Source organism: Trypanosoma cruzi, genomic scaffold (assembly GCF_000209065.1).
Source record: "Trypanosoma cruzi strain CL Brener 1047053517045 genomic scaffold, whole genome shotgun sequence".
Classification (NCBI taxonomy): Eukaryota; Euglenozoa; class Kinetoplastea; order Trypanosomatida; family Trypanosomatidae; genus Trypanosoma; species Trypanosoma cruzi.
In genome coordinates this window covers 144,036-156,137 of record NW_001849548.1, presented here as the reverse complement: position 1 = coordinate 156,137, position 12,102 = coordinate 144,036, and the positions used below count along the sequence as shown (strand labels likewise).

General features: G+C 52.7%; 2 protein-coding genes and 1 pseudogene across 2 annotated transcripts, besides 5 other annotated features; all 3 read right to left on the bottom strand.

The window, feature by feature from the left end:
- On the bottom strand, positions 1 to 872 carry Tc00.1047053511083.39 (mucin-associated surface protein (MASP), putative; the record flags this gene model as incomplete). The annotated part of the gene is made up of 1 exon (XM_801939.1): positions 1 to 872. A coding segment is annotated over one exon (872 nt), but the record flags the coding sequence as incomplete, so codon positions are not given.
- Positions 1 to 12,102: a sequence feature (areas not merged during assembly with more than two copies in the genome that could not be assigned to a particular haplotype).
- Tc00.1047053511083.35 lies at positions 1,406 to 2,080 on the bottom strand (annotated as a pseudogene).
- Positions 3,673 to 3,730: a sequence feature (T-rich).
- Positions 4,071 to 5,594, bottom strand: Tc00.1047053511083.30 (mucin-associated surface protein (MASP), putative; the record flags this gene model as incomplete). Its single annotated transcript, XM_801938.1, has 1 exon — positions 4,071 to 5,594. The coding sequence occupies one exon, from the start codon at positions 5,592 to 5,594 to the stop codon at positions 4,071 to 4,073; it is 1,524 nt and encodes a 507-aa protein (XP_807031.1).
- Positions 4,728 to 4,906: a microsatellite.
- Positions 4,928 to 5,106: a microsatellite.
- Positions 6,518 to 11,161: a mobile genetic element.

The following is a 12,102-nucleotide window of genomic DNA, read 5'->3' as shown; positions in this document are numbered from 1 at the left end:
CCACCGTTTGCCGTGGGTGATGGTGGCCTGGATTCTGCATTGTCGTCTTGGACGCGTTGTAGCGGTTGCACGGGTGGTAAATCCTCATTGCTGGACTGTTCATTCATTGTTGCCGGTGGTGACGGTGGTGTTGCCGTATGTATTTCCGTGTCGTTGGCTGGACTTCCATGTGTTTCTGTTGGTGCCTCATGACTTGCATTTTTTTTGTCTGCTGTTTTTTCTGGTTCTTCTTTCAGCACCAATTCAGTACAGTCATATTTACTGAAGAGATTGTTTTCTTCCGTCGGTGTCTCTTTGTAGGACTCATTTCTCTCGGAAGTATTCTCCAAGTTGTGTATTTTAATGCCCTCAGTGCCAGGGCTGCCAGAAGAAGAAGAGGATTCAACAGTTTTTATTTCTTCGGGATCACGTACACTTTGATTGTGTGTATGGCTAGTACGTTTTCCATCCTTTGCATCTACCGGTCTCGACATCCCCTCCTGTTCCCCTGCACCTGATCGTCCGAGATTCAGCGGTTTTTTTGTTGGTGGCTGAACTGCGACACCGTCATTTCCTTCTAAACCAGCCACCCCACTGCCCTTCGTATTATTTCCCAATTTGTTATCCTCCAAATTCTCCAGTGGGGCTGTAACATTCATTTCTTGTTCACCTTCCGCAGCCTCAACCGCCTTTATTGATGCCATTCGAGTGGATAACAACCCGCAGTCCGCCTTTAGAGACACGCCGTCATCGCCACCATTACTCGTGTGCCTCAAACCGTTCCCTCCACCCTCACCGCAGTAATCCTCCATCGCGTGTCCAAACACCGCACTGCACCACAGCACGCAGAGGGCACACACCAGCAGCACACGGCCAGTCATCATCGTCGCCATCACTCCTGTCACTTGCGTGCAGCCTTCAGCACAAAATAACAACACGTCAGCGCAAAGCAAGAATAAATGCAGGGACGCACACAAGAAAAAGAACAGTAAAAAACACCAGCAGCAGCAGCACGCATTTCGTAAGAAATATTCAAACAATAAAGTGCAAAAAGCGCACAACGCCATGCAAAAATATAATTAAAAAAGGCACAGCAAGGAAAATCAAAGCAAAAGTAAACACGCAGCAAGAAACTACAAAATGTAAAAACACAAAAACAGAACCCTGCACTTAAATGGCTCCAGTGTGCATGCATCCATCACCAACAGTGGGTCCACGCAAACAGTTGTATGCGTGGCGTGCATACAAGTTTGTGTGGAACGCGTTCGATTTAGCGGATGTAGGAAGTAAAGAGAAGCACACGGCATGCAGCAAACAAGTAAGGCAAAACAGAATCACCATAATTACTCTCACTTTATACTTCGGACCACAGTAGAAGCGCACAAATACCCGTGATTGAGTGCTGGCACGCACAGCCCAGGCCCCCTTTTAGTTCACAGTGGTATACAACAGCGCGGATACGGCGAGCAGCAGCGGGGCACACACCCACGCAGAGCTGCTGAGGCTGCCGTCGATTTCGCGAAGACGTGACGGTGCGTTGGTCGTCATATTGGTTGGCGCCTCTGTATTCCTGGCCGTATTACTCGGTGCCTCTGTTGTAGTGGTTGTTATCGTATTTGGCATTTTGATCCTCTGATTTGATGTCCGTGCCTTATGATTCTCATCGCCTCGTGTATTTTACTGCTCCTTTTATTTTGTGCATCTGACATACCGGTCGCACCTTGTGTGTGTGTGTGGAGACTGAGTTGCCAAGCCTGGTGGCTCTGGATTATCGCTAGCCGAACTCAGTGACTCTGTCGGAACTCGTGTCTGTCCAGTGATGGCTGTGCCTGCTTCCTTTGGCAACGAAGGTCCTGGACTTCTCAAACCCTCCTCGCTGTCTCTCCCACTCTCTGTCTGTGGCACACCGGTCTCCCCACCATATGGCTGTAATGCACCAGGCATGTTTTTGTAGGATCCGGTTTCCCTAGCTCAGGGCTGGGAGGAATGCTGTTATCGTTATTATCGTCTCCTGTCGCCGTCACACCCACACGGACGAGCAGCAGCAGCACAAGAGCGCAAGGACCAACACGGCGCGCACCGTCACCATCGCAGTCATCATCGCCCGTAGTGGAGTCGCTGGTGTCAGTCAGCTGATCGGTGAGACGGAAGGAAAGGAATGGAACGAGAGGGAAAGGGACGGAGCACAGCGGATACAGAGAGAGCGCAGACAACATGAGGAGAGGGCAGCAGGCCCAGCCGCACAGTCCACACACCACGAGACGGCATCCACGCAAGGAGGGCACACAACGCCAGCAGCCACCATGCAGGAGGAGAAGATATCCACCACCATCTCCCCCAGCTCATTCCCGCAGCCCCAGGGAAATGGCAAAACCCGCGGCCACCACACAACGCACACGGAGCAAGCAAACCCTCATCCATCCATCACGCGGCACAAAATTTCCTGCCATCCCGCCATCAATGGGACACGGAGCCCAACTCAGCGCAGTCACACGCGGTGCATCACACCCACAGGAAAATAGACTCGGGCTGCGCTCCCTCTCTCCCTCCTCATGGCCACGGAAGAAGACAACAGCCGCCACACGCAACCGCCAGCATGCACTACAAAAGGTGCATTCAAATCCACTGCAATGTGCATCTTGTGTGTGTGGTTGTGTGTGCCTGCAGAAAAACAAAGCAAAGAAGTGGAAAAGAGGGAGCAGAGTATGTGGAGGGACGCACAAAAATGTACAGCGGGGACGCATAACGGAAACAACAACAAGAAGACCGCTCAAACTCATGACTGCACTGCAGCCCAAGCAGCGGCAATTCACACAAGATTTATTAAAAACAAAAAACGTCCCCTTCGTCTTATGTAAACCCCACCACACAAAATAATTATAAATGAAAAGAAATCGTCCATTACTGTTCCACACAAATTTAAAATAAGAAAAAAATCGCCTGGCTGCCGTGTGGCCACACCAAACTGTCTGTATGTATTTTGCCCGCAAAAGAAAATTAAAAAGATGGTTGCGTGTGCTTCAACCGTCCGACCCTCCGTGTGTCCGCACATCGTTTATATTTCATGGGGTCATCCGCGTGTTGCTGCTCCCCTCAGCCCTCTCATCGGCGCGTGAGTGCGGCCCGCGGAGCACAGTCACTCGTGTGTGTGGGGACTGAGAGAAGCACGCAGACATGACGGCAGTCGCGTCACTCCATCGGGAGAGTGAGCGCAGCAAAAAAAAAGAAATCATCGGAGGGGAGAGAAATGCTCACGAGGCCGACACCGAAGGGTGCGCCACCGCGTGAAATAAACACGCAAAGCAAAACAAATCCTTGAAGAAAAACACGGCGGCAGGGTGTGGCTGTGTGTGTGGCGCTGCGGGTGTCTGCCCGCCCTGGCCGCAAAGAAAACAAAACAAGAGGGAAGAAATGTGTGCTCCGCCCCACAGGCCCTCGTCGCACGCCCACACGTCACGGCTCCCCCAGCGCGCCGTTCGTCGCGGCCCTCCTCATGCGTGCAGCAGGCGAGGCGCACAGGGCCGTCGTCATGAGCGTGTCGGTGGGTGTGCGAGTGGAGCAGTTGGGCGGGAACACACGGCACCCTCACAGGAAGAGTGCAGCAACAAACAATTAAAGAGGGAAGAGTAGAAAAGAAAAACGTTCATAGTGATTGCCCCAAAAGCAAAAAGAAGAGATGGGGAAGTGAGAGGTAAAAAAAAAAGTAAAAACAAACACAAAAAACAAAAGAAAAAAGAAATGAAGAGAAAAATCACACAACCAGAAAAAACGAAAAAACATTTAAAATATTTTAAAGCAAACAGCAAAGAAAAATTAAAAACACTTAAAACAATCGTAAGAGAACAACAAAACAGAAACAGTTACGGTGCTCCGCCCATGCAGCCAGGCAGGACGGCAGCGGTGCGTGTCGTGCAAAAGAGAGCACCAACGGGCCTGCATGGGTGTGCATGCATATATACAATGGGCACATTATTGTGTGTGCCTCGTGGGGTGAGGTGAGGGCGAGAGTCCATGCAAGGGGACACACACACAGAGAGAGAAGGACGAGTGTGTGTGCGGGCGGTGCATGGCTCTCTCTCCCTCACTCTCTCTCACGCGGCCACCACCGCAGCTGCAGCAGCACACGCAACAACAAGAAGAAGCAAAAGAGGGGAGGTGGTGTGGGATGCATCCGTGTTTTGACTGTAGTTCTTCTCATTTACTGAATTTGTCTTTGGCTCTTGAGTTTTTATCCCATGCGTTGTTGTATTGGATACTTCCGAGAGTGCTCCTCCACTGCTTTGGGATTCTGTATTTTGGTCCCCTGGTGATTTTTTTGTCTCGTTCGTTTGTGAATGGTCATTTTTCTGTTGTTCTTCCAAAGAGTCTTGGAGTTCGTCTCCCGCGGCGTCGTGGCCAAGACTGTGACCCCCTGCTGAGGCAGAATTGTTTCTTTGCTTTTCAGTGTTGGATGACACCGTTGGCTGTCCTTCGGGCGAAGAGGTGCCCTGACTCCCTGTTTCTTTTTGTGCCAAAACTTCCTCTGGGGATGCAATCTGCTCATCGGATGAAACACTGACCGGGGCTATTTTTCCATTACCACCTTGACTTGAGGAAGTAACGACAGAGCGAGAGTCCGGAAGTTCACTTCCACCACCAACCGAATGGCCAGCACCGGGAACAGCAGGAACAAGACCGGAAAGAGCAGGACCACGAACAGAACCAGGGCCAGGAATAGCACCAGGAATGGCAGCACCAGGACCGGAAAAAGCAGCAGCACCGGGACCAGCAGCACCAGTAATAGGAGTACCATGACCGGGAAGAACAGAAACAGGAATATTAGCATCAGGACCGGGAAAAGCAGGATCACGAAGAGGACCAGGACCAGCAGCACCAGGACCAGCAGCACCAAGACCGGAAAAAGCAGCAGCACCAGGAATAGCACCAGGACCACGAACAGAACCAGGGCCAGGAGCAGGACCAGCAGCATGACCGGGACCAGCACCGGTACGACCAGTAATAGCAGGAACATGACCATGAACAGCAGCACCACGAACAGAACCAGGGCCAGGAATAGCACCAGGAATGGCAGCACCGGGATCAGCAGCACCAGGAATAGCAGCACCAAGACCGGAAAAAGCAGCAGCACCGGGACCATGACTGGTAGGACCAGTAATAGCAGGAACATGACCGGGAAGAACAGAAGGACCTGGACTGGGAACAGCAACATCAGGAATAGGACCAGCGCCAGAAGTACCGGGAAAAGCAGCACCAGGAATAGGGGTACCATGACCGGGAACAGTGGGACGGGGACTGGAAGCACCAAGACCGGAAAAAGCAGGACTAAGAACCGTGGCTCCACTTAAAGGTAAATTAGTAACTCCTGGAGAAGAAACTTCTTCACGAGCTTCGGCTTGCATAGCAGAGATAAACGATGCTGACAGCAAAAGCGGTGTGGATAAGTTTTTAATAGATCCGTTTGACAAAAACGACGTATTCCTTCCAAACCCTCTCGACGCCATGTGGCCGCCCAGTGAATTGCTGTCAGGGTTCCTCGCATAAACCCCGCCGGCACCGCACCACAGCACGCAGAGGGCACACACCAGCAGCACACGGCCAGTCATCATCATCGCCATCACTCCTGTCACTTGCGTGCAGCCTTCAGCACAAACCAACAACACGTCAACGCAGAGTGAAAGCAAAAGGCAAAGACAAGTCACAAAGAAATACGCACCGTAAACAACGGCAGCAGCCCTGCAGAGGAACGCACACTGACCTGCACACCAGAAGTAAAAAAGCGATACCAAAACAAAAAAAGTAGTTGAGTGCCCAACAGGAGTCTCCTCCTCAAAAAAAATACACTTCAGCAGGATCATCATTTCATACGCCATGCGGCAAAGCAGGACTGTGTTTATATGTACATGCGTACAGTGCCTGCACAAGGAAAAAACATTACTGTTCCACAAGCCCACACAGCATCCCACACATTTCATGCGGCATGTGGCCTGTCTCTCCACTCCTCCTTTTGTGTCCTCCGTGGAGCGCACAGCCGTGGGGCCTGTACCGCGTTTAGGCAACAGAAGCAATCAAGAGGGAAAACAATTCGCTCATGACGGTGCGCAGCAACTGACCATTAAGTAAAACAAAAGAAAAAGGTACTCCCATTGTTCCATGTAAACAACATTAAAAAGAACATCAAAAAAAGAAAGACCGCAGGGAACGCGGCGCATATTCTCCGTGAGAAGTCGCAACGCCACACTCCGTGGCTCAGAACACTGCCACAACCACACACAGTCCCAAAAGCAGAAGCAGCAGTGGTGTGTCCACACACGAGGTGATACGTTCGCCACTGCTCACCGTCGGCAAGGACATGTCACCTTCGAACTAGACATCTCTACTCTCTTTAATTTTTTGTTTAAAGAAGATGTGGTCTGTGTGGCGCTGCTGCACGCACCGCTGTTTGTGGGCTCCTTAGTGGCGGGGCGTGTGCTCAAGGACCATGGATACGGTCCCATCGCCCGTACACATCGGTGGTATTGGACGTCATGAGGTCATTATATTTTTTTCCTACTCTTACCAGCGCGTCTAGCTATACAATGCCATCTGAGTGCCGAAGAGGTGGTCGAGCAATGACAAAAGTTTCCTGCTATGAAGCAACTGCCATTGAGAGAACTTTCCGAGGCGAAGGTCCTGTTCAATGCCCAGCCGTCGGCGCACAGCCAAGGTGCCTGGACATTCTAGAAGCAGATGGTGCAAGGTTTCCTGCGGGCCAATCGGCGTGCTTGTGGAGGCTGGCTGATCCTGCGGCAGCAGAGATCGCCTCCTGGCACTGCTGTTTCGATGCCGTGTGGCGTCTGGGTTGTGTGCGCAGCGGTTTCTGTGCTGTGCGGTGCTTCTCCGTGTGGGGAAAACCATGTCACAGAAATCACATTTGAGCTCGGGAAGCGGTGGAGGATGTTCCGGATGAAATGACAGACAGTGACTGACGAGACCCGAGAATCCCGTCAATGTAGAATCACAGTGCGGACATTTCTCCTTCCGATGGCGTGTGACGGTCCGTCTCCTTACTGGAGAGACGTCTTCCTCCCTCGCCGACGGGGGAACAGTGTCCGTCCCCGGTGCAGTTGGATCGTGTTAGAGCGCATATATGCAGACTGTTCCGGTGAGATGTTGCAGAATCGGCATTGGTTCGTGCAATCTCTCACGGCCCAGTATAGTCGGCCCCAGAGCTCAGATTCCCCGCACCTTGCCCTTGCGAGGTGAACCAGTTCCTGACGGTGAAGAACTTCCTGAGTGATTAGGTCCTTACCGCCGAGATCGGATGGCCTTGTGCCGCAAAGCAAGTAGCGGTGAGTGTCTTGACGAATGGTACTACGCCAATTGTTGGTGAGCTGGGCAGTAAAACATGTCAGCAGATCCGTATGCCATAAAGGTGCGATTCCTTGCTCCGTGTATTGTCCGGTTGCCATAGCCTGCGTCGCATACTGATCTGCAAGCTCGTTAGCATGTGCTCCACAATGTCCGTAACAAACCTGCAGGTGCACGGACCAGCCAGCACACGTCAGTGTCAAGAGACGCTGCCAGATCTGATCCTCCGTCCAGTCTGTCTGACTGAGCGGGCCCTTGTTTAGAGCCGCTAGAGGAGAATGACTGTCCGTAACCACAAGCAGGGTTTTACGCCTGTGGCGGATACGAGGAATCATCAGCTTCTCTAGGGCTAGAAGCAGCGCACGGGATTCCGTCCTGTAGCTGCATGGATTTGCACCGCAGTTTATGCTGGCCTTTTCTATTATCTCCGATGAATTGAGGGATGAAAGCAGTATTCCAACCCCGGCTGACTTGGGAACGTCGACACCGCCATCGGTCGCAAGTATCCACGACGATGGCTGTGCAGCGCCAGAGCCTCTTCGCTGACCCTGCGCTTTTCCCTTATCAGCTCTTCCTCGTCAGTTATTGAGAGGTCTATCGGAAGTTCCACACCGATGGTGACCCGGTGAGCGGAGACCGCAAACCAGGGAGGAATGGAGCTGCGAAAGAACCGCTCTTCGCGTGGTGAGCTCTCGGTGATGCCATAGTCCTTTGTGTATGCGTCTACGAAGGCATATAGCTCGTCCCGAGATAATGGCGAGATGCGGAAACCAGCGCGAGGCGGCGGCTCGGGCGGTGGTCTCCGCATCCAGTCCATCTGAAATGCGCGTGTGTTCTCAAATATGGAGAGCCGTGCGCGCAGGCAAAGGACGTGGAGCGGCGGCATATTAGCCTCCAGCAGTGCGGATTCCGGATCAACAGTGCTCGGAACTCCGCTGAAAATGCGTGCTAGAGTTGCGTACGTCTTCTGCATCTCATTCTTCGCTGAATCCGTCGCTGCTGCCCATATGAGCTCGCTGCCATAGCGTAATTTGGAAGCACCGTATCCAATGACGGACGTGCGTAGGTCATGTGGAGATGGTCCCGCCTCTTTGTGCGCTATGCGGCGTAGCTGCGATATCCGTTGCGAAGTGGCAGCGCATTGCTTGGAGGCCGCCACATTTAGCGTCAGTCGCGGATCGAGATCCATGCCGAGAAGCTTCGTAGTTCGCGATGCCCCCATGGTCATGACTGGGATTTGACATCCAGCCACTACCAGGGGCCACCTTCCTTCACGATCACAATCTGACTCCGTGTGCATGGAGAGTGTGAACCAAGCAGCTTCACGCTTTGACGGGTTGATGGCCAGGCCATTTTCCTGACTCCACGCATGCAGTTTTTGAAGAACCATGTTGGCAGTGGGAATGGCGTCTTCCCGGGACTGCCCCTTAACGATAATAGAGAGGTCGTCCGCATACATGTCTGCTGTGGCGCCCGCAAAGCTGTTCAGCAGATTGAGAAGTGGGTGTGCGTAAAGGGAGAACAAATACGGTCCCAGCACGGACCCCTGAGGAACTCCTCGCAGCATGGGACGCCGATCGCCGTGTCTGTGGCCAACTCGTGTCTTCGCGTAGCGACCACATAGAAAGTTTCTAAGCCACCCTCTACAATTCACCCCCGGAATATTAGCCAGCAAGCGACTGAGGACTCGATGGTCTATGGAGTCAAAGGCCTTGCTGAAATCAACCAACACCAGCAGAGTCCGATGGGGTCTGTAGTGGAGTTGATTGCCAATACCGCTCTTCTTGGGAAGGCTCACTTGGAAATAGTGATTTCTATTATGCTCCACTTCGTGTATCAGGTGTGCCAGCTGCATCGTCGTGGTACGCATACTACGATATTCATACTGGTGGGGGTGCGGCGTCCACACCCAAAGCAATCTCTTCAGTACCATTTTCTCAGCAACCTTACTCACAATGGAAGTAAGGCTGATGGGTCGATATGACTCAAGCAGTTCCGGCGACTTACCGGGTTTTAAGAGTGGAACGATGGTAGCGCGTCTCCACTCAGCCGGGATCGTACCGGTCGTCCAGCTGTGGTTAATGCAACGAAGAGGGAATCGAAAGCCCTTTGACGAAATATGTCGCAGCGCCTCACTGTAGACTTCATACGGTCCGGGGGCCTTGCCATACGGCGCATTACGTAGCGCAGCAAGCAGTTCCGTACGATTAAAAGGTGCATCAATAGGGCAGTGACAAAACCCCTGATGTAAATGTAGAGATAGACTCGTTGTTGTTCTGCTGCCCAAAAAGAAAAGAAGCATTAATGTTCAAGGATGCACTCTGTTGATGCCTTTGGAAAACCTAACTGCCTTGTGAGAGGGGTGAAATGGAAAAAAGATGCGATTGAGAGCATTCGCTGCTCTCCTTGCTGTTTTATAAGTGTGTTGACCACCTCCCAATAAAACTGATGTGGGAGATGGAAGTGATGCCTTTTTTCGTCCGGAAATGTATTTCCATGCAAGTGGCTCGCCTGGATTTAACTTGCTGATGCGGCGTAGATACGTGTTGCGCAAGCGCTCTCGGAGTAGGAGGAAGAATTGACTCCTTGTCCGTTGCATTTCTGCCTCACGGTCGGGCGTCGGTGACTGCAGATAGCGGGCCTTGCTGTCGGCAGCAATCCGCTCTGCTTCCATGAGAGTGTCGTCCCAAAGCCTGGGACCGTCCTTATGCATGCCGCGGGGGCAATGTCGTCGATACGAAGTTATAAGCGCTCTCGTGAAAGCTTTAACGCCGGTGGACTGCTTTTTATAGTCATATGCCGGAAGTTGTGCGTCGAAGTCCTTGATGAATAAATCCCACTTGCACTTCCCCCAACTGTAGAATATCCTAGGTGCCGAAGGTATGGTATCCTTAAATGCCTGATGCAGCGTGAATGTCAGCATATAATGATCACTAAGCGGCGACACAGTCAAATGCTTTGACCATGTCAGATCGATACAGGATCGTTCTCTTGTGCCACGGGCATACGTGATCTCACCAGGGGTGTTAACCAAGGTGAGTCCCGCATCCGTGCACAGTTCTAAAAATTCTGCAGCAACCTCGCTTGGAGAAGTCTCCAAGAATGGCTCCCACTGTGGGTGATGCATGTTGAAATCCCCGCACAGCAGGAACGGCGACGAGGCTGGAAGGCAGTTTACTAACCGCCTGAAGGGTTGCGTTACTTGCGGTGGTGGTCTCATATAGGCACTCGCTACTATAAGATCACGGTTCTTGTCCAGAGCAGCCTGGACCACCATCACTTCAAGGCTGGTGTCATGCTGGGGGATGGTGAGAGGTATACGCTTGGAGCGGAGAGTTTTCCGCACCAGCACCGCCACACCGCCTCCCTTGCCGATGCGCGACTGTGCATAGAGCACATAATCTCCAGTGTGCATGCTGGCGATCTGCTCTGACGACTTCCAAGTCTCCTGGATGGCTATTATGTCTGCTCCTTGCGCCATTAATGTTGCGAGTTTTGACGGCGTGAGGCAAAAAACGTTCATCTGGAGTACTGCTATGGGGCCTGGGTTCTGCTCAGTTGCCTCGCTTAGCAGTAACATTTGTGGTTGCGCGTCACATACGGCACGCAAACGGTATGTATAGCGCTGATAAGCGCCGATGTATTTCAGCAGCGGATGAAAACACCGCTCAGCGGACAACCATTACAAATGGCTCCATCTGGTGCCCTTCCGACCCGATTGTTCGGCGCCTTTCACCTCTCCGCTGGCAGCGGATGGGCAGCAGGCGCTTAGCTTCCTCCCTAGCAAAGAGTACTGCACCCTGGCACCACGTTGAGGTGGCCCGCTGACCCAGAGCGTTGTTGTAGTCTTATTGGTGGTACTATTTGGCATTTTGATCTTCTGATTTGATATCGGTGCCTTATGATTCTCATCGCCTCGTGTATTTTACTGCGCCTTTTATTTTGTGCATCTGACATACCGGTCGCACCTTGTGTGTGTGTGTGTGGAGGCTGAGTTGCCAAGCCTGGTGGCTCTGGATTATCGCTAGCCGAACTCAGTGACTCTGGCGGAACTCGTGTCTGTCCAGTGATGGCTGTGCCTGCTTCCTTTGGCAAGAAGGTCCCGGACTTCTCAAACCTTCCTCGCTGTCTCTCCCACTCTCTGTCTGTGGCACACCGGTCTCCCCACCATATGGCTGTAATGCACCAGGCATGTTCTTGTAGGATCCGGTTTCCCTAGCTCAGGGCTGGGAGGACGGCTGTTATCATTATTATCGTCTCCTGTCGCCGTCACGCACACGGACGAGCAGCAGCAGCACAAGAGCGCAAGGACCAGCACGGCGCCGCACCGTCACCGCCGCAGTCATCATCGCCCGTAGTGGAGTCGCTGGTGTCAGTCAGCTGATCGGTGAGACGGAAGGAAAAGAATGGAACGAGAGGGAGAGGGACGGAGCACAGCGGATACAGCGAGAGAGCGCAGACAACATGAGGAGAGGGCAGCAGGCCCAGCCGCACAGTCCACACACCACGAGACGGCATCCACGCAAGGAGGGCACACAACGCCAGCAGCCACCCACCATGCAGGAGGGGAAGACATCCACCACCATCTCCCCCAGCTCATTCCCGCAGCCCCAGGGAAATGGCAAAACCCCGCGGCCACCACACAACGCACACGGAGCAAGCAAACCCTCATCCATCCATCACGCGGCACAAAATTTCCTGCCATCCCGCCATCAATGGGACACGGAGCCCAACTCAGCGCAGTCACACGCGGTGCATCACACCCACAGGAAAATA